This window comes from Scophthalmus maximus, chromosome 6, assembly GCF_022379125.1.
Source record: "Scophthalmus maximus strain ysfricsl-2021 chromosome 6, ASM2237912v1, whole genome shotgun sequence".
Classification (NCBI taxonomy): Eukaryota; Metazoa; Chordata; class Actinopteri; order Pleuronectiformes; family Scophthalmidae; genus Scophthalmus; species Scophthalmus maximus.
This window is the reverse complement of record NC_061520.1, coordinates 5,390,931-5,411,016: the sequence shown is the minus strand read 5'-3', so window position 1 is coordinate 5,411,016 and position 20,086 is coordinate 5,390,931. Positions and strand designations below refer to the sequence as shown.

The 20,086-nt window shown below is 46.5% G+C and overlaps 4 protein-coding genes across 8 annotated transcripts; 3 read left to right on the top strand and 1 right to left on the bottom strand.

The window, feature by feature from the left end:
* Nucleotides 1-370: 370 nt before the first annotated feature.
* Nucleotides 371-5,454, top strand: LOC118309023 (protein phosphatase 1 regulatory subunit 15B-like). Its single transcript, XM_035630593.2, has 2 exons — nucleotides 371-2,839; nucleotides 3,000-5,454. Exons 1-2 carry the CDS (start codon nucleotides 932-934, stop codon nucleotides 3,216-3,218), a joined length of 2,127 nt encoding a protein of 708 aa, XP_035486486.2. The 5' UTR covers nucleotides 371-931; the 3' UTR covers nucleotides 3,219-5,454.
* On the bottom strand, nucleotides 5,431-9,671 carry LOC118309029 (achaete-scute homolog 5-like). Of its 3 annotated transcripts, none has more exons than XM_035630600.2 (3): nucleotides 8,271-9,671; nucleotides 7,985-8,155; nucleotides 5,431-6,268 (listed from the first exon to the last, which is right to left on the bottom strand). In XM_035630600.2, exon 3 carries the CDS (start codon nucleotides 6,191-6,193, stop codon nucleotides 5,672-5,674), a length of 522 nt encoding a protein of 173 aa, XP_035486493.2. In that variant the 5' UTR covers nucleotides 6,194-6,268; nucleotides 7,985-8,155; nucleotides 8,271-9,671; the 3' UTR covers nucleotides 5,431-5,671. The 3 variants fall into 3 exon arrangements, with proteins under 3 accessions (XP_035486493.2, XP_035486495.2, XP_035486494.2); XM_035630602.2 differs by having other exon boundaries at nucleotides 8,049-8,155; XM_035630601.2 differs by having other exon boundaries at nucleotides 8,059-8,155.
* A 170-nt stretch (nucleotides 9,672-9,841) lies between these two features.
* Nucleotides 9,842-17,120, top strand: aldh4a1 (aldehyde dehydrogenase 4 family, member A1). Of its 3 annotated transcripts, none has more exons than XM_035630594.2 (15): nucleotides 9,842-10,027; nucleotides 12,068-12,167; nucleotides 12,241-12,333; nucleotides 12,417-12,464; nucleotides 13,162-13,317; nucleotides 13,430-13,579; nucleotides 13,678-13,752; nucleotides 13,843-14,030; nucleotides 14,167-14,240; nucleotides 14,326-14,522; nucleotides 14,637-14,684; nucleotides 14,770-14,922; nucleotides 15,107-15,228; nucleotides 15,760-15,878; nucleotides 15,962-17,120. In XM_035630594.2, the coding sequence occupies exons 1-15, from the start codon at nucleotides 9,984-9,986 to the stop codon at nucleotides 16,072-16,074; spliced, it is 1,680 nt and encodes a 559-aa protein (XP_035486487.2). In that variant the 5' UTR covers nucleotides 9,842-9,983; the 3' UTR covers nucleotides 16,075-17,120. The 3 variants fall into 3 exon arrangements, with proteins under 3 accessions (XP_035486487.2, XP_035486489.1, XP_035486488.1); XM_035630596.2 differs by lacking the exons at nucleotides 9,842-10,027; nucleotides 12,068-12,167 and adding exons at nucleotides 12,880-12,939; nucleotides 13,027-13,066; XM_035630595.2 differs by lacking the exons at nucleotides 9,842-10,027; nucleotides 12,068-12,167 and adding an exon at nucleotides 12,771-13,066.
* A 902-nt stretch (nucleotides 17,121-18,022) lies between these two features.
* On the top strand, nucleotides 18,023-19,528 carry LOC118309026 (transcription factor HES-5-like). Its single transcript, XM_047332775.1, has 3 exons — nucleotides 18,023-18,498; nucleotides 18,605-18,808; nucleotides 18,912-19,528. Exons 1-3 carry the CDS (start codon nucleotides 18,475-18,477, stop codon nucleotides 19,308-19,310), a joined length of 627 nt encoding a protein of 208 aa, XP_047188731.1. The 5' UTR covers nucleotides 18,023-18,474; the 3' UTR covers nucleotides 19,311-19,528.
* The last annotated feature ends 558 nt before the right edge of the window (nucleotides 19,529-20,086 follow it).

Here is a 20,086-nt window from a genome sequence, read left to right as displayed (position 1 = left end):
CCATGCTTCACTGTAAATAATAATATACTGTATAATGGACCATGTTTTTATGATAATAATAATCAAATATAATGGACCATGCTTCATAGAAAATAATAATATACAGTATAATGGACCATGTTTTATGACTATGTTCATAGTAAATAATATTATACTGTATAATGGGACCATGTTTTATAATAATAATAATAATAATAATAATAATAATCATATATAATGGACCATGCTTCATAGTAAATAATAATATACTGTATAATGGACCATGTGTGGTTATGTAACGGCACGTGGCTCCGCTGTCACACGCTCCCTCCGCCGCTGTAAAACGTTGACGGTCCCTAAACTGTTCTTCGCGTCACCGGAAGACGCGTCAGTGTTCACGGTCCCTGGACTGTCTGATGTAATCTCTGCGAGCAGACGGACGGACGGACGCAGCTTTGCGGCGGTGAAACAGAAACCGACACCGATTCAACTCCGGGACGAGATAAACGGAGTGGAAGCAGCAGCTCGAGCAGTTAGACATCTGATTTCGAACATTTTTGGGGTTGAAAGCCTTTTCTTTGGCTCAATAACCCTCAACACAGCTGCTGCTAAGCTAAGCTAAGCTAACCGGCTAACACCACCGGCTGAACGGTGGACTATCATCGGAATAAATGGCTCCCGTTTCTTCTTCTCATCGGGACTCGGCCTCGTGTCACGACTCGATTGTTTTCAGCCGCAGCTTTTCCTCCAAACTGTCCACGAGAAAGAAGTTCAACCTCCGCTCTCAGCGAGGCGTCGACGCGGCGGAGCGCGCCGGGCTCATGGCTGACGTTTCCTGGTTCGCCTGTGGCCGCGGAGCTCGGTGTGTGTGAGTCGGTGTACACGACAGAGACCTGGCGTGTTGACTCTGCTGCTATTCATATTTCTATTTTGCACTTTTCACTCGAGGAACATGTTTAGGAACACGAGTCACGAGGGACGTTTGTCCGACGCGCGGAGCTCGTCCTCCCCGAGCCCGCTCGGAGTCACCGCCGCCGGCCTAGACAGTCAGGAAAGCTCGTGGATCGGCCTGCTGTCAGTGGTGTCCAGGCCCGCGTTTTCATTTCTGCAGAAATATCTGCCCGGGGGCGCACCACGACCCCCCGGCCCGTCTGACGGAGCCGCCCGGTGGATCGGCGTAGGTCTACAGCGCACTTTCGTGGACGAAGATAGAGACTTTTTGACACAGCTGGACCACGTGATGTCGCTGACGCCGCACGAGGATCCACACCTGAGCTACCTGCAGTGTCAGCGGGACGGATCCGCGGGCCTCCTGGAGCCGGGCGACGGCTCCACGTTGCCATGGCTGAGCGCAGATTCTCTGCGGGAAATAGGGCTCGCGAGTGCAGAGGAGGTGGACCTGAAACTGTGCCGGCGGAGTCAGGTCGGATATTTCTCTTCTGCCAGGACTTTTATCAGCCACGTCCTGTTGAGCGCCACCTCATCTCAGGCAATGAAGCCCCAGGGAGATAAGGACTGGCGGCCCCAGGCCGAGAGCAGTAAAGGAGGGACGTGGTGGGGCAGCTTCTGGGGAGGCGAGCACGCGTCACAGAGAGAGCCGCCGTCCAGTGTGTCCTGGGCCGAGGAGGGGACGGAGGCGGACTTGCTTCGTCCACAACAACCGGAGACCAAAGGCCTCGCTGCGGAAACAACTGACGTGTTTGTCCAGAGCTGCGGCAGAGAATCGGCGACGCTGGGAGAAAACACTGGACCGGGGGAGCACAAAGAGGAGCCGGTCAACAATGGAGGCCTCCACACAGTCCAGAACACGGAGGGGTTCACACCAGAGCCCCGGATCGGCCTGAGCAGTTCAGAAGCTGCCGCCGCCTGCAGTGAGGTGGCACTTCTGACCCCCGATCAGGACAATGGTTACTCCAGTCTCGAGGAGGAACACTTCCAGATGTGCCGCCTGGTGAGGACCCCGAGTGACGAGCAGCAGCAGGAGGCGGAACCGACTGAAATCTGTGTCCCCGTCATCGCAGAGATGGAGGAAGAGTCGTCTGAGGAGAGAGTGTCTGCATCAGTCAATGTTGACGAGGATGAGCCACGACCCTCTGAGCTTCAGGAGGGCGTGTCCGCGGAGGCGACGGAGCTCTCCACCCCCCAGTGTCAAAACAAAGCCATCGCCTTCATAATGGGCTGCCCCTGCAGCGACGATGACAGCAGCCAATCAGACGGGGAATCCAGTGACGATGACGACGACGGCTTTGATAGCGAGGGGACATCTGACATGTCCGACTCAACCGATGAAGATGATGACGAGGCATCGGACTCGGACGAAGAGGCCATCTCTGAAGCAGATCGCCTCTGGAACTCTCTGTGCCAAAATCTCGACCCCTACAACCCCCAAAACTTCTCCGCCCAGCTGCACACCGCCAGCACGCCGCCCAGGACCATCCCCACCGCCACACCACCGTCCTCCGCCCAGTCCACGCCCGCCTCTTCCCCCGCAGCCTCTCCCCCCTCCTCCTCCTCCTCCCCTCCCTCCGGCAGCGACACCTGGGACGACTCAACGTCGGCCAGCGAGGTGGACGAAGCTGAAAGCCTCCATCTGTTGAGCTCCTTCAGCTTCTCCTCCGACCCCTACAGTCCCTTCAACTTCCAGGCCCAACTCAGGACTCGAGGGCCCGTCAAGGCCGCTGCCAGGGCCAAGAAGACCCCGCAGACTCCCCCCCACTCCCCTCGCCATAAAGAAGCTTCTCCACCCGTGTACAGGAAGGAGGAGGCGGAGGAGAGACTGGATAGCGGCTTCTCTGAGCCCTCCTCTTCCTCCTCCTCCTCTTCCTCTTCCTCAGTTCAGAGATGTGGTTCAACTAAAAAGGTCAGTTTCTTTTCTCTTCTCAGGTCGTCAGACGATTAAAGTGATGAGAAAGTTTGTGTCGTCTATTAATGTTCTATCAATTGATCAACCAACTGTTCCTGACGATGTTCAGGTGAGAACCAGCAGCTTTCTAACTTCCTCCTCCTCTTCTTCCTGTCAGGTTCGGTTCTGTGATCATGTGGAGGAGTTCTTCGCCAGCTGTGGTGAGGAGGAGGAGGAGGAAGACCGGCGCGGCCCCTGGGAGGAGCTGGCCCGGGACCGCTCCCGATTTCTGCGGCGCTGCCTGGAGGTGGAGCAGAGCATCGCCTACTGCCTGCAGCCGCAGCACCGCAGCCTGGTGTACGTCCGCCTCGCAGTCCTCCACGTCCAGGACGTGTGAAAAAAAAAATCTGTCCTTTGCGTCCAGGACGCCCGAGGAGGATCTGTCCTCCACGTCCTTGGCTGACAGTATTTGATCATGTCTCAAACTGACTAATTGAAACGCTGCACTTGTTGATGAAGAGATATGAACTGCTGTGACTCCACAGAAACAGAGAGACAGCAGGCGACAGATCGACATGCTGAACTCTTTACTGACTTGAGTCTTTCTTTTCCCGAAGCTTAATCCACTCACTCAACCAGAATCAGGGAAACTTCTAATGGATGGTTCAGTGACGTTCTGAGGTGTCTAGAACTAGAGGTGTGTTTGAAGACACATGACCGTGTCATCTTTCTTCCCACAGTAAAAGTGTCTGCAGCAGTATTTCATTTCTCAGTATTTACTTGTCCATCCGAGAAAAGCTGTTTTGTTCATCATGAACAAAGAGAAACTAAATTCATGACCCAGATGATCATTATCGATTAATTTGACTTCTGATCAGTTGTTGTCATCATGTCAGAGAGTCTCTGGTCTACACAACGTGACTCCTTCAGATGTCTCCACTCGTCCAAAACAAAGATGAGCTGAGTTTGTAAAAGACAAAGGACATCACTTATTATTGATTATTGATCGGTTGTTGAATGTTCAGGTTGAATCCGCAGCTTCTATCCGAGACTCGGCAGTCAAACTGCAGCCGGACTCGAGACTTGTTGAATCTTTGTGGTGAGCTGCAGCCAAAGTTTTAGTTTTGTCCTGAAGCCAAAGATGGAGTGTTAACGTCTGACAGAAAGAGGAAGTGTCTCTTTGATCTGCATGAATAGTCAGACTCACTGATAATCATTGAATACACCCAATCAGTATGATGTTCATCACTGTGGTATTAAAAGAAAGAGAGAAATCCTTGAAACGATCGTCTCTGTTTAAATGAACGTCCACATGACTAAAAACGCAGAAGTCTGTCTTCGCTGACTCAGGACCACCTGTGGGGCCTGGACTCAGGCTACATCCTTATTACCACATTTGGCATCACTGTCGCTACAGTTACCCCTGGCGTCCACTTCAGAAAAGTAATGAAAGTGTAATCTGGATGTAGCGGCAGGGTTTGTGTGGCCCCTGACTCAAGGTCTTTGTGGCCCTCAGCTCAGTTTAAAATGATTTTGACATTTAAATCTGGGTTATTCAGTTGAAATATTCAGCCTGTGTTTTAATTAATTTTGATAATTTAATAATGATCTTTAACCAGTTTTTAATCTGACACTTCAGACTCATTCTCCGGTTTTTAATCTGGTTTAACAAATAAATGTAACTGAAACATCTTCACACTGACCAAATACATTTAATGACAATTAAATATGAAAATATGACAATATTAAAAAGAGCAAAGGGTCAAACAACGAGAAACGACCTGATGACTGGGTTTATCTATGGGAGTTAATCAGGTGATTGTTTTTTAAGCTGTTATCTGTGTCTGTTGTTTTTTGTCCAAAATCCAAAGACCTTCATGAAACTAAAGATGAGCAGTGAATGTTCACCATGAAATTGGAGCCACATTTTACCTGTCGATATTTATCAATAGCTTCAATGATTGAATATCAGTCGACCCTAGAGGGAAACCTCATGAATGATCTCTCACAGACAGAAGACATAAATCGAAGAACTTCTACTTTGATGGGACAAAGAAGTTAAATTCGTGGGTAAATGTTACAAGATAACCCCTGAAGGTGTTGTCAGTTTCATCCCCAAGGACATTTTATAATTCTAACTTATCAATAATATCAATCATGACGTCTAACCCCCTTCTATAGTGACGCCAAATCATCTGGATCGCCCCCTGGTGGCAGGCTGCAGTATATAAATAAATGGACCAAACTAACAAAATCAAAGAAGACGTTAAATAAATGTTTCCAAAGATGGTTTCTGTCACTTAAGTATCATTCTTATCACACTGATGTATGTTCAAGTGTTCATGTTTCTGATCAGTTGGGTTTAAATTAGTTATTCGTTGATATAAAAACGGGCTGAGATGTCATGATTGACACAGTCTCTAGCCGTCCATCTTTATTTACAGTTACTGATCGTCTTTATATAAAGTCATCGATTGTCTTTATTAACACTCATTGATCATGTGGGTTTGGGACAGTGATGATGATTCAGTAAAAAAAGCCTTTTTAATTTTCTAATGCTTCCTTTGGTGTATCAACTCATTCATCTTCATCACAAAGTTCAATATGAATAAAATCAGTATTTAATGAGCTCACACTGTAAACCTGTTTTTATTACACATGTTTTAGGTGATGAAGATCAAGGCCTTGAATCTTTTCTCCGGGTCCTTGGAAAGTCATTAAATTATTTTTGACAGAAATGATAAGGGTATCTCAGGTCTGATGGCCTGGTTCTGAAATGGTTCTGGACTCCTGAGTGACCCCGGTGGTTGTGCAGTGGGGGTGTGTTTAACATGTGAACCCCTCAGACTCTCACCCACAGTGTGGTCCAGGGGACGAGGTGTTGGGAGACTCCCCCTCGCTGTGACTCCCCTCCTCCAGCTCCACCAGTCCCTGCAGGTATTTGATGTACCCGATGGCGGCTCTCAGCGTCTCCACCTTGCTGAGCCGCTTGTCTGCGCTCTGACCCGGCAGGTGGTCCCTCAGTTTGGCGTAGCCCTGGTTCACGCACTTCACCCTCTGACGCTCCCGCTCGTTTCGTTTCTGGATGAACGCTGGCTCGAAGGGACACTCGTACATGCTGAAGTGTCCGTGGTGGTGGAAGGGGGTCAGGTAGGGCAAAAGCCCGGGGCCGGGGCCCCTCAGAGGGCCTTTGTAGAGGCCGAGCCCGGCGGGGTCCATGCTAGAGGGGTAGAAGAAGAAGGGCACAGAGCCGGACCGAGGTTCTGATGGTTGAGAGATGCCGTGGTTCTCACAGAGTCCAGCAGAATGACACAGACTGAGGCTCAGGTACGAAGAACACCGATCAGTGATTGGAGGAGAGAAGGAGCTCATCGTGTGATCTGGAGGGACTGACACCTGATCGGTATCAGCGATGGTTCGTCATCACACCCTCAGAGTCCTGCTGACCTGAGGACAGAGAGAGAGAAGCCACCTGAGACACTGAACAGTAACTGTCGAACTGACGAACTTTGTTGCAGTGAACACAGTGAACAGTGCAGTGAACACAGCAGTGAACCTAGTGAATGCTGGAGTGAACACAGGAAACAATGAAGCGAACACAGTGAATGCTGCAGTGAATACAACGAACATTGCAGTGAACACTGCAGAGCTGCTACAAACGCAGTGAGCAGTGTAGTGAACACAGTGAATGATGCTGTAAACTCAGTGAGTGCTGCAGTGAACACAGTGAACCCCACAGTGAATCATGGTGAAATTTGCAGTGAACACACTGAATAATGCTGTAAACACAGTGAGTGCTGCAGTGAACACAGTGTACGCCACAGAGAACACAGTGAATTTTGCAGTGAACACAGTGAATGATGCTGTAAACACAGTGAGTGCTGCAGTGAAAACAGTGAATGTCACAGTGAACATGGTGAAATTTGCAGTGAACACAGTGAACAGTGCAGCGAACGCCGCAGTGAACTCAGTGAATGATGCTGTAAACACAATGAGCGTTGCAGTGAACATAGTTAATACAGTGAACATCACTGGGAAGGCAGATGTCATGGGATGTCACCAGGCAGTAGTGAGTAGAATTTTGTACTGAACATAAATCTGGAGTCAGACTTTAGTAAAAAGTAAAAACAGTTAAACACATCATGAATTTCAGTCATCACAAGTCAACTACGACTCATTAAACTAACAGTCAACCAATCACAGAGGTTCACATTAACATTGAGCGGAAGCTTATTGACGCTAATTGAGCTTCTGATTCTCAATCAGTTTTTTATGAATTTAGTTACCGTGGCAACATCATCCACCACCTCCTCTTTTCCATAGCAACCCCAGCTGAGGGAGAGAGTTCATTATTCTAGTGATAGTAATGAAGAATAATTTTACCCAGAATAAACAATAAATACTTACATGGAACAGAGGAAGATAAATATTCATATGAATAGCATAGAAATATCAAAATAATACTGAAGAGAAAGTAGAGCTGCAATGATTAGTTGATTAATTGATTGATTACTTTATTGATTATTTGATTGATTGATTAATTAGTCGTTTAGGTTTGATTATCTAATTATAACTTTTTTATCATGAAAGTCACAACAAGAATTTTTATAAACAACATCTTTTGGTTCAGCACAGAGAAACAATAACAACACATTTCTCAGTTATCTGAGATTTAATTTGATTTCCTATACAATTACATTAAACATTAAGAAAATAAAGGGCAGCTCAATCAGTAATGAAAATAATTGTTTGTTTCAGAAGAGGAAAATAGTGAAATTTAAAATCTGGAGATAACCCGAACCGTATATGCTCAAAAAAAGTTTTTGAAAAATGAAATTGAAAAGTTAATATATAATAAAAATAAAAATAAAAATAAAAAACAAATACGTCTCCTCAGTCAAATAAAATGCTAAAAGGATTTCTTCATTTTAAAATAAAAGTTTGATTTTTCAATATCAACAATTTTTCTGGTCTTTTTGTCTTGATTAAAAGAAGTATGACTAAAAAGATAAAGTCATTATAATCATGAGTCAGTGTCAAAAAGAGACCAAAGTATATATGTTATTATCATCGTGTATAATATAGTAAGTGATCATTTATGAACATCATCATTTTTTTTTTATCTCTGCATGAAATAATAAAGAGTCTTTGTCTTTGTCTCACCTTCAGATGCAGCTGCGGTGTCTCCTCTACTGTCTGAGGCTCAGATGAGAAGCTGAGGATTTACCTGCTCTTACCTGCTGACGCTCCGCCCCTCCAGGTGTGTGATGGGACGCCAGGTAACGACAGAAACCAACACGCTGCGTCCTGGTCATTCAGTGATGCATCGTGGGTCTGAAAACACAGTGAAAAACACAGATTTCTATGTTTTAATGTTGATTTGTATTCAACAGTTTGTCAGTGCAGTGATGACAGAATTGTAACAATGTTCAGGAATCGGTCGGCTCACGTGTGATGTTGCCGCTCAGCTCACGCCGCAGAAACTTCAAAGGTGAAAAATGAGTGTTTGCAGTTTCCTCTTCCTAAATCCTGAGTTTCCAGATGAAAGGCATCATCGACACACACCCTTCCTGTCATCGCACAACTCATCACACAACACACACTGATGATTGTTTACACACACACTCACACACTTGTAACCCGAGAAGCACCTGAGCTTCACTGCAGCTCCAACAGCTTCTACTGCAGCTATTTAAGACGAATTTAAAACATTCGCTTCTACTCTTTTAACATTAAAAATCATCGCACCATCTGTTCTCCACCAGTTACACCACACTGTCCACGTCCTCCACCAGTTACATTACATTACATTCATTTAACTGACACTTTTGTCCAAAGCGACTTACAATAACCAATAATAATGCATTTCAGTCATTGCCTAAGGGCAAACCCCTGAGTTTCTGTATCAAAGTCAGCGGTGTAGTCCACTGAGCTATACCAGCTTGTCCAAGTGTGCATGTCCTCCGCCAGTTACATCACACTGTCCATGTCCTCCACCAGTGACACCAGTGCGTTGACTGTGTCCATATGAAAACTGTGGACACGTTGTCCTGCTGTAATCTGTCCTCAGGTTCATACTCGGTATGGACAGATGTCTCTGACGGAGGATCACTCGTCAAGTTGGTTTTACATTTCCTGTCACACTGTTTTTTGGTTTAAGACGTGATAGAGGGTTTAAGGAGTGACCTAATATTTAAGGTGAAGTCATCACACACACACACACACACGCACACCAGACCATAACAAGTAACAACATCAAGCTCAGTGTTGTAGGTGTAGAGATGTCAAAATGATTGTGAACCCATGTTTGTGTGTTGTCGAGTCTGTACACTGTAAAATATTCAACATGTTGAGACATAAATCATCATAGCTGATTAACTAAACTCTCACAAAGTAACAGATTAATAAGAGTAAGAGTTGTGTTATTGTGTAGTTGTTTTGTGTTATGTTGTGTTGTTATGTTCACAATTTTCCAGTCAGTTGATTTCATGACAATGAAATGACATTTTCTTTTAACTAAATGATTATTGAACCGATCACAGTCAGTAAACAAGACAAACAGGAAACAGTGATATGTAGATATCACAAGAACAAACAGGTTGATTTATAATCAGTGCTTCCATTGACCAACTGTCCAAATTTCAATGAAAGTAACAGTCTGACGGCGGTGACATGATGAAAACCGTGGAGCTCCGATAGAAAGCTCCAGACTCAGTGTGGTCAAATATACGGCTTTGTTCTGTGGCCCCTGATTGGCTGAGGGAAATTTTACTGTTCGCTGATTGGCCAGTCACGCACCCGCCTATGGTCTGCTCCATTTCACAGTGTGGGGGGATGGAGTTCGACAGATGTGTCCGATTTTGATAGATAAAACAGCTCGGTTCCGTCCGATCAGTTATTTATAATAATACTTTATTGATTATCAATAACTTTATTGTATCAATTGTCCAAAGTTCAAGACAATCCGACACAAGCACCGCTGCGCGTCTCCCCCCCCGTCGGGGGTTGGTTGAGTCGGGCATCAGGTTCTGGATCTGGATGGTGTTGCTCGCTTTGAGAACAATCGATCTGCGTGTGTCGGTGTCCGTCCTGCCGCTGTGGTCTCACGGTCTTGTCCGCTGGTTCTCCTGTCAGCTCCCGGTTATCAGCCTGCGGTGGGAACATGCTCCGTGTGAGGGCGGTGGTGGCGGCTCGGTCCTGGCGAGGGTAGGTGCCCAGCTAACGTCTCACATGAGCGGACACGTGACCGCTTCACCTCCGGGGTGACTCCTCCAACATTGGCGCTAAATTTAGCTAAGGTTAGCTAACTTTAGCTAATGTTTTGCTAAATATAGCTAATTTTTTGCTATATTTATCTAATGTTTGTTAAAGTTAGTTTATGCCAGTGACTGTAAGCCAATGTTTGCTAGTGTTCGAACAGCCTCTCTCACCTGTGCTACCACCTGCTGTTACCTGGACGTGATGCGTTCACGTACCGCGTGTAACTGCTCCATATGTTGTGTCACGACTCAGCGAGTGGACCACCTGCTGACATAGGTTGTCAGTTGTATGAGCTGCACACCACAGTTAATCGATTAACCATCACAGGAACAACAAACAGTGACTCTGATACCAGAGTTTCTCCGTGGTTGTTATCACATTAAGATAAGATGAGATAATCCTTTATTCGAGAAAATGTGGATGTTACAGCAGCAAAGTGTACAGCAGAATATAAGAAAAGCAACATATATTTATATACAGAGTAACAATAATTGCACATGGAGAGTTAATATTCAGTAACTAATGAAAGTTGCTTTGTGTAAACTCAGAATCTCAGTGTGTTTACCTGCTCTGAATCTGTTCTTTCTCAAAATGGTGGCTGTGGGAAAAAAAAAGTCTGTTGGACTTTAACAGTTCTGCCGTAAAGAAATGTCCCAGTACTACTGGTGACTGATAACAGCTGCTGGAGTCGGATGAGGGGACTTCAGGCCTCTGAACCTTCCCTCTCCCTCTCTCTCTCTGACCCCTGATTCTCAGAATGAACAGATGTTTGTTTTTCCTCGGGTGCAGATGTGTCTTTGTCTCTGCTGGTGTCCAGGCTTACAAAAGTACAAAGGCTCAGTGTTGCAGCTGAAGACGAGGCTCACGTGTAGACACATACCCCCCAGCCGACCTTCAGAGAGGGTAGTTAATCATACATGAAGAGCAGACGAACCTCAGACCTGCTGTGATGAAACTTTTAACCTGGATCACACTGAAATCGCTTGTTCTTCGAAAAAAGTGAATGGACAAACTAAAACAGATAAACTCACTGTGAGAGCAGCAGCTTATGTGAAGTGACAAGGACATGTCAACATTTTAAACTTGACTTGACCTCAGAACATTTTACTGTATCACGGACGAAAAAACTTGACTTTAAGACCTTCAGAGTAATCAGAGATTCTTATTTGAGACGAATCCAAATCACTATTATCACCACGGAAATCAGTGATCCTCTGTTCACGTCTGCGTCTACCTCACAGCAGATTAATACACAGAACATACACTGTTCTGCAACGGGAGGGGAAGGAAGTGCCCACAGCTGGACGTCCCCCTGCTGATGTTGTCCAGGTTCCAGCCTCGGGTGACGGACTCTTCGCAAAATGTCGCTCTGCAGCTGAGAATGCTGTCCTGCAGGAGTACCCTGCTTGCTACACCTATGCCGGCAGGGACCTCCCTTTTACAACGTCACACGATCCACCTGGTTAATGAGGACAAAGCCAAAACAAGATCCTGGTCCCTCTTCGGTCTGGACTGAGAATGAAACCAGATTCTGTGGATGATCAAGTCCAGATCTGCCCAGAGTCCGGGCGCAACATCGTTACCTTGTCTCCGAAGTAAAATTATGGAGAAGATGTTGTCTGTTACCTAGCAACAATAACTGATGGGATGGGAATAAAACCTAGCAACTGAACTGAAGATCATCAGTCATCATGCGACGTTCTGATGTCACTGTGACATCACAGTGACATCAGAGACCAACCTGTGCCTGACCCACAATCAGCTGCTACAACAGAACCACATCTCCTACACAACGTTTGACACACAACAGCAGCCGGTTTATCTATTTATGTAAGATGAATCAATGATTTTTGATCAGTAGATGAATTGATGATGAAGATGATCGTGTTCAGTGAGTGACACGACTTGAAGGTCAGATCAGGTCAGGGATTTGACATTAACTCTCTCTCTCTCTCTCGCTCTCTCTCTCTCTCTCTCACTCTCCAGGTTGAGGACGAGTGTGCGTGCGGCGGCCGCGGTGCCGGTGAAGAATGAGCCCATCTTGTCGTTCTCTGAGGGGAGCTCGGAGAGAGACGAGCTGCTGAAGGTGAACCTCATTACTGATGTGATTTGGACTCTGAACTTGAACTTCTGCTCATCGTGACCTCATGTGTTTTCAGGCCTTGGATGCCCTGAAGGGGGCAACAGAGGAGATCCCGTGCGTGGTCGGAGACGAACACGTGTGGACGTCGGACGTCAGATATCAGTTATCTGTGAGTCTTCGTTCACGCAGGAAGAGAAAAAATGATTGAGACTTGAGTGAATCGTGAATGATGAAGCTGATTTGTTTTCACAGCCGTTCAACCACTCACACAAGGTGGCAAAGTTCTGTTACGCTGACAAGGTAAGACTGAAGACCAGAACACGCCATGAACACATGTGTACCGTCAGAGTCTGTGACTTCATGCGTCTTTTATTATTATTATTATTATTTATTGAGACCTTGTCTTGTTATCAGCGGACATGTTTCAATGAAAACTACTGTGACGCAGGTTTAAATGATCACAGCCGTAAATCAGTAAATCACATTTGCAAAGTTTCCTATTGATTTTGCAGATGCCTTTTTTCAATATTGACAATAATGTGAATCATGTCAGGATATCATGATAATGGAGTAAAGTTAATCTCAGTGTTTTCTAATGTTCCTCAGTTCCTCCTGAGAGTAAAGAGACGAACTGACTGAAGACACGCACACAGACACACACACACACACACACACACAGCGGTGGAGACGCTGGCTGACGACTTGTTTCTTTTAGTGACGACGTCGACCACAAACATCTGAGAGTCGGGACCAAATATCAGCATCTTTCAAACAGGTTCAGTGAAAACTGAATTACAGATGTTAATTCTGTGGCTAAATTTAATGAAACAAAGTCATGTTCCTGTTGTTTATATAAAACCAGCTGCACTGGACTTAAGGAGATGAGGTCACGTGATGCTCAGGTAAAAAAAGACTCTGCTGTGTTTGACTGTGTCCAGCAGGGGGAGCCATTGTGTTTCCTGCCTGCTCGCTCACTAAAACCCTTCCTCCTCTTCAGGAGCTCATCAACAAAGCCATCCTGGCGTCAGTGGCAGCGAGGAGAGAGTGGGACCTGACGCCGGTCCAGGACAGAGCCCAGGTCCTTTTCAAGGCGGCTGACGTCATCAGCGGACCCAGGAGAGCAGAGATCCTCGCCAAGACCATGATTGGACAGGTGCGGAGAGTCACGTTTATCATAGACGTTGAAATGGAATCGGTCACAAACTGTTTTTGAGGAGCGTGGACACGCGCCATCTCGTTCATTGAATGACCTCTGTATGCCACAGGGGAAGACGGTGATTCAGGCCGAGATCGATGCCGCCCCAGAGCTGATCGACTTCTTCAGGTTCAACGCAAAGCATGCCATCGAGCTGGAGACTCAGCAACCACTCGACGCAGAGGGAAGCACCAACACCATGTTGTACCGCGGCCTGGAGGTGAGAATGCCACTGCACAGTTTCTACTGCGGCTCACACCGTATGGAATTGTCAGAAACGTTGTTTCTGACGTTTTTCGCCTCTTCTCCTTCTCTCAGGGTTTTGTAGCAGCTGTGGCTCCTTTTAACTTCACTGCTATTGGTGGAAACCTTGCAGGTACCCCGGCTCTGATGGTGAGTGTGGATACCTCCGTTCTCTGTCCTCTTCCTCATCCCTCATTCACCACTCGGTGTGAACGCTCTCTTCCATTCTTTGTTTTTCAGGGTAACGTGGTTTTGTGGAAACCCAGTGACGCCGCCATGTCTGCGAGTTACGCCGTCTACAGAATTCTGAGGGAGTGTGGACTTCCCCCAAACATTATCCAGTTCCTACCGGCAGATGGTCCCGTGTTTGGAGACACCGTCACCTCCTCTGAGCACCTGGCAGGAATCAACTTCACCGGCAGCGTCCCGTAAGACACGTTGGTCGCTTTAACGTGCAGCTGCATGTGGTCGTTTTCAGCATTGGAACATTTCATCAGAGAGAAGCTGTGACGTTTGCAACAGCAAGATTTAAGTTAGTCATAAGTGACTCATTCTGTTCTTCAGGACGTTCAAGCGTCTATGGAGACAAGTCGGCCAGAACCTGGACACCTACAGGAATTTCCCTCGACTGGCCGGAGGTGAGCTCCGCCTCTGAGTCAAGAGCTGTCGACACTCCGTCTTCCACCCAGTCTCTCATCCTGTCCTCACTGAATCTATTTTCAGAGTGCGGCGGCAAGAATTTCCACTTCGTCCACAAGTCTGCAGACGTCCAGAGCGTGGTGACGGGGACGATTCGCTCAGCGTTTGAGTACGGCGGTCAGAAGTGTTCGGCCTGCTCCAGGATGTATGTCCCCGACAGCCTGTGGCCGCAGATCAAACAGGGACTGTTGGACATTCACAAAGACATGAGAGTCGGAGACGTGAGTTCACTTTGAGATTCACAACATGAAACATCAGGTGTCATTTTCTCTGATATTTGGAGCTTCAGATAAAACTTAATAAAATTGTAATTAGCTCTTGTGTTTCTTCCTCAGCCTGTTGAAGACTTCAACACTTTCTTCTCAGCCGTCATTGACGAGAAGGTTCAGTTTCCTCTTCACACCAGTCTCTCTCTCTCTCTTTTATCTTTTCACTTCTCACCGTCTCTCCTCTTTGTTTCTCCTGCAGTCGTTCGCTCGCAATAAGAAGTGGCTCGGTCACGCCAAGTCGTCTCCCAGTCTGAAGGTGATAGCCGGAGGAAACTGTGACGGCAGTAAGGGCTACTTTGTGGAGCCGACCATCATCGAGACCACGGACCCACAGGAGGCGATCATGAGCGAGGTACAGCCACACAGCCAACAATTGAGGAGTCTCACTTTTACTTTTACTTTTTTTCTACTTTTACTTCAAGAAAAGGTCACAACATTTCACTCTAATCTAAAGTTGAGATGTTTTACTTAGGATTTAACAGGAGTCAAAACAAAAACTAGTAGTTAGTTAATGGAACGTTGTCTGTGCCATGCAGGAAATCTTCGGCCCCGTTCTGACCGTTTACGTTTACCCTGAGAACGAGTACAAGGAGGTTCTGCAGCTGATCGACAACACGTCGCCGTATGCTCTGACCGGAGCCGTCTTCGCTCAGGACCAGTAAGTTCACCCTCACACACTGAGGCCCCCCCGCCTCCACCAGCTGGGCTGATAGAGGTCAGTAGGTCAGGAGGAGGGTCAGGTGAGAGGCGATGATCAAGTACAGTCACTTGTTCCCAAAGACGAACGATCTGCAGCAGAAGAAGAATCTTTTTTTAACCTAACTTTATTTATAAGATAGGAACAGATAAAGAGTCGGAGCTGAACATTTAACCATCAGTTACTTACAGGAAGCAACAACTAAATAAAAACCACAGGTAATAATAATAATATAACAATAAACTTTGTTTATAAAACATCTTTAAACACAGATACAAGCTGCTCTACAAGTTAAAATGAAGAACTAACTAAAACAAACTGTAGAAAACAAATTCAATTTGATATTTCTGCTCTAACGTTGTTGGTCTTCAGAGTAAAAATGTGACAAATGGAATAAAGTGATTCAAATAGGAACGTGGCCCCTGACAGAAACGGGGCCCCTGAGAAAAAATGCCTCCAGGTGTGAGATGAATAAATTCAGCCGTGTTGCAGGTCGGTGATTGACGAAGCCGCCACCGTTCTGAGAAATGCTGCAGGAAACTACTACGTCAACGACAAGTCCACCGGCTCCATTGTCGCTCAGCAGCCGTTTGGTGGCGCCAGAGCTTCAGGTGAGAGTTGTTACCTGCTAGGCCGCTGCTGACGCCGCCGCCCCCTCATCCAACCTCTTCTCCTCCTCCTCCTCTTCATCCAGGTACCAACGACAAACCTGGAGGTCCACACTACGTCCTGAGATGGACGTCTCCGCAAGTGGTGAAGCAGACACACGTCCCACTCAGAGACTGGAGGTATCCCTACATGGGCTGAGACTGGTCCAATCGGAGCCCTCCGTCCATCAGCCGATCGTCCAATCACATGGAACAACACACACAAACAAACAAACAAACACAAACACACACACACACACACACACACACACACACACACACACACACACACACACACACAAAAAGACGAGATGTCTCTGTCTCCTGAGACAGACGTTTGCACTGAACTTGGACATGAATGTGCTGAGACGTCGACGATCGTCTCCATGTGTCGTACAAACATCTGATATATAACCCCCCGGAAAAATCTGAGTTGGGTTAGAGCTGAGCGTTCAGTCGATTGATTAATGGATGGATTGATTGATTGATTTATTGATTGATTGACTGCCTGATGCCACACTAAACTGTTGGTTTGAAGACGTCTTCTTGGACTGTGGGAAGCTGATGAACATTTTTCACTGCTTCCAATCGATCAATTATTAAATCAAGATATCGATCAATAATGATTGTCTCTTAGAGTCTGATAAATCAGAATAAGCAATGAATAGTTTTATTTTTAATCTCATCGCTTTGTCTTTATTTTAATTGTGGATCTTTTCTGCTTCATCAGAGGAAACTGAATCGTCCACGTTTGAAGACATTTTCTGATATATTATCGTCCGAACAATTGATCCATTAATGGAGAGAATTCCTGTTGGTTTCATTGATAATAGACAACCGATCATAATGAGAAGAAGAGAAAACAGAGTTTCTGTTACAGAACAGAGGATTTTAATGTTGTGTCGTAATTTGTTAGTATGAATGTGAAGTTGCTGTCGTCTGTGATTAAGACGCTGCAGTGACGTCGGCTCCGTTCAGTAAAAGTTTGTCTGCAGCTTCAGGTTGTGAGGGCATTATTTTCATGTTGCGTGTGAAATCATTTTCCTTCCATTAAAGTAAAGAAAAAAATGTTTCAAGTTGCACTTCATTCTCGAGTTCAAACAAATGATTTATGATATTTTAAATTACGCTGGTGGCCTTAAAAACTTCACATCTTAGATTTGTGAAATAAATATTAAATTATTAATAAAAACAGATTTAAATGGTTTTGCTTTGTGCTTTTATTCTCACCTGTGGTTTGACTGATGCTCCACCCACATTACTACATTTTACTTTTAAAACTCATCACTATTGCTATGGTTACGCCTGCCCTCCACTTGACTCCTGCCTCTAAATCAGACATTTGTGGAAATGTAGCTAGTCCCGTTTTATTTTGACTTTTTTGTGTTTTTGTCTGGATGAACAGAAACTCGCATCACAGTCAAAATTGAAAGGTTATTCCTGTGATCACCTTCCCCTCCCCACACAGCAGTCCAGATGGTTGGAGGTATTATCACGTCTGAGGATCAGTGGTGGCTGCTGCAGGGAAGAGGAGGAGGGGAGGAGGGGGATGAAGTGTGGGAACGAGGAGCGGGAACGAGGAGCCGGACGGCGCTCTCACACATTCCTCTTGGACACGCGTGTGGTTGTGAGGGGGTTCCTCATTGGAATGTGATTATCAACCAAATGAAGTGTTTTCATTCATATTGTGTCTTGACTCAGTCGTGAGTCGTTCAGGTTCCGTTCAACCATCTGCCCTTTTACAATCGGAGCATCACGTCAGCCCACACAGCGTCGACAACAGATAAAAACTGGCATGAAAATGTCAAAAAAAACATCCTTCATGTTTAAAAAATCTGCCCCTTTGTCCAGATCCACACCAAATTTGAATGGATTCTTTCTTGGCCCATATGTTCCGTCCTTCCACCAAGGTTACTGGAATTCTGTTCAGCAGTTTTTAAGCCTGCAGACAAACAAATGGGTGAAAACATAGACATGCGAACGTGGCGGGAGACACGTGTCCCACGACTCTGATCTGATCCTGAGAGTTTAGAGGCTCAGGAGGGATGTGTGCGTGTGGGTGGGTGGGGGCTTAGTGCTGGTTGTGTGTGTTGGGGAGGGGGTTTGTGTTGGGGGTGTATGTGAGAGCAGTATCCAAACCTCTTTTCCCACACACCTCATCCACACACTGCTAAATGAGAGAGTGAAAGGGGGGGGGGGCACAATAGAAGTGTGCCTTCCCAGAAGACACTGCTTTATTCAGTTTGATTGACAGCTACCTTCTGAAGCTATTTTCCCTCCAAATCTGCCCCTCCCCTCGCTCTCATAATGCAAATATTTACACTCAATTTACACCGCAGCACATGACTTTAACATGGTTCTAAGAGACCTAATGAGAGGAACCAGTGAGCCTCATAATGATGAAAAGATTGAGTGTAAAACGGAATCATGTGCAATCTGATTATTTTCTTCACGTTGTTAAAGCAGTGCGGCACTTTGTGTGTGTGTGTGTGCGTCATGTTTATTGATCCCGATCAGAGCAGCTGTCTGTGCCGCTTCACATCTGCAGCAGCCTGGTGTCATGAGGCAGCAGGAAGGTTCCCAGGTAATATAAGACCTGCAGCAGACCCCTCCTCACCCTCCCTCCCTCCCTCCTCTGAGGCCACCAGGCCAGTTCACCAGGAGATAATTGATGGTCTGTGCTGTTGCAGTGTGGCCTCGCCCACTGGCCTCGGAGTGTGGGAAAGCTCATCCAGCCTGGGACTCATGGCTTTGTGATGCTAATGTGGCCTATAAATAGAGGAGCGGGCTCCTCGGCCACATCACAGCTCGTGCTGCTCTCCACCACCACCATGGCTCCAACAAGCGCCACAGACTCTCCTCCCTCGCAGCTCTCCACCAAACACTCACACAAAGTAAGTCTCAAGCCGCCACCACTGTCCATTACTGCTCTGTGTCCCTCCTCACAGCTCCGTCCTCTCAACGTCTTCCTCACCTGCCTCCTCTTCTGTCCCATAGCTCAGGAAACCAGTGGTGGAGAAGATGCGCAGAGATCGCATCAACATCTGCATCGAGCAGCTCAAGGTCCTGCTGGAGGAGGAGTTCCACAGACAGGATCCCAACGCCAAGATGGAGAAGGCCGACGTCCTGGAGATGACGGTGGCGTTCCTGAGGCAGCAGCTGCAGCCGCACGCGGCGCACGGCCACGGGTACTCCCGCTGCTGGAAGGAGACGCTGCACTTCCTGTCCCACACCTCCCTGAAGGAGGCCGCACTCCCAAACCTCCAGCACCTCCAGCACCTCTACAGAGCCGACCGGGACGCTGCCCCCACGCCGGCCCCATCCTCCCACAGACTTATCCAGGCTGCAGGGAAGACACTGTCCAGCCCCCACAGAGACGTGTGGAGGCCCTGGTAGGAGCTGCTCATTGGGAGGGTGGAAGACATGATGGACATGTTGTACATGATGGACATGTAGATTCTTGTTTGTGTAGCTTCTCTCCGGAGCTTGTGTACGTTCAAATTAAAAGTCTGACTCCCGTGGAGTCAACGTTTTTAAAAATATTTCTGACACAGAGAAACTGTAAAGCATTGTGTGCTGTGGGGGTTTCAATAAACTCAGTTTATTTAAACCTTTGACTGATTACCTGTGTTTGACTCCAGATGTTCATCGTGTGACACTTGAACAGTCCAGATGTTCCTCTATTATTCAACTGCTTCTGATCTTCATCATCTCATGATGACGAACTTCATGAAACATAAATATATGTTTGTAAATATGATGTTTACCATTCAACAGATATCTGTGTGAGTCACTTCAGCAGATGTTCACTGCGTCTGAATAAAAACATCTGGAACATACATGTTTAGCAGTAATGTGTTCAGAGACACGGAATCACTGTCCACTGGATTTAACTGATCAGATCTCAGGACGGTTTCACTGGAATCTGATCCGATTGAATCTGTACCTAACGTAGTTCTGAACATGTCCATGAGTCTCTGTTGCCTGTTAACAGCTGATCCCTGCCAACATAATATGTTCTGATCAATCTGGTGCCGCTTCAGAGTCCCTGTGTGATGTCACACTGTGGGACCAAGACCAGGACCACAGGAACAGGACTACAGAAACAGGACCACAAGACCACAGGATTACAGGACTACAGGACCCCCCCCCCCCCTGTGGAGTCTGCCTCT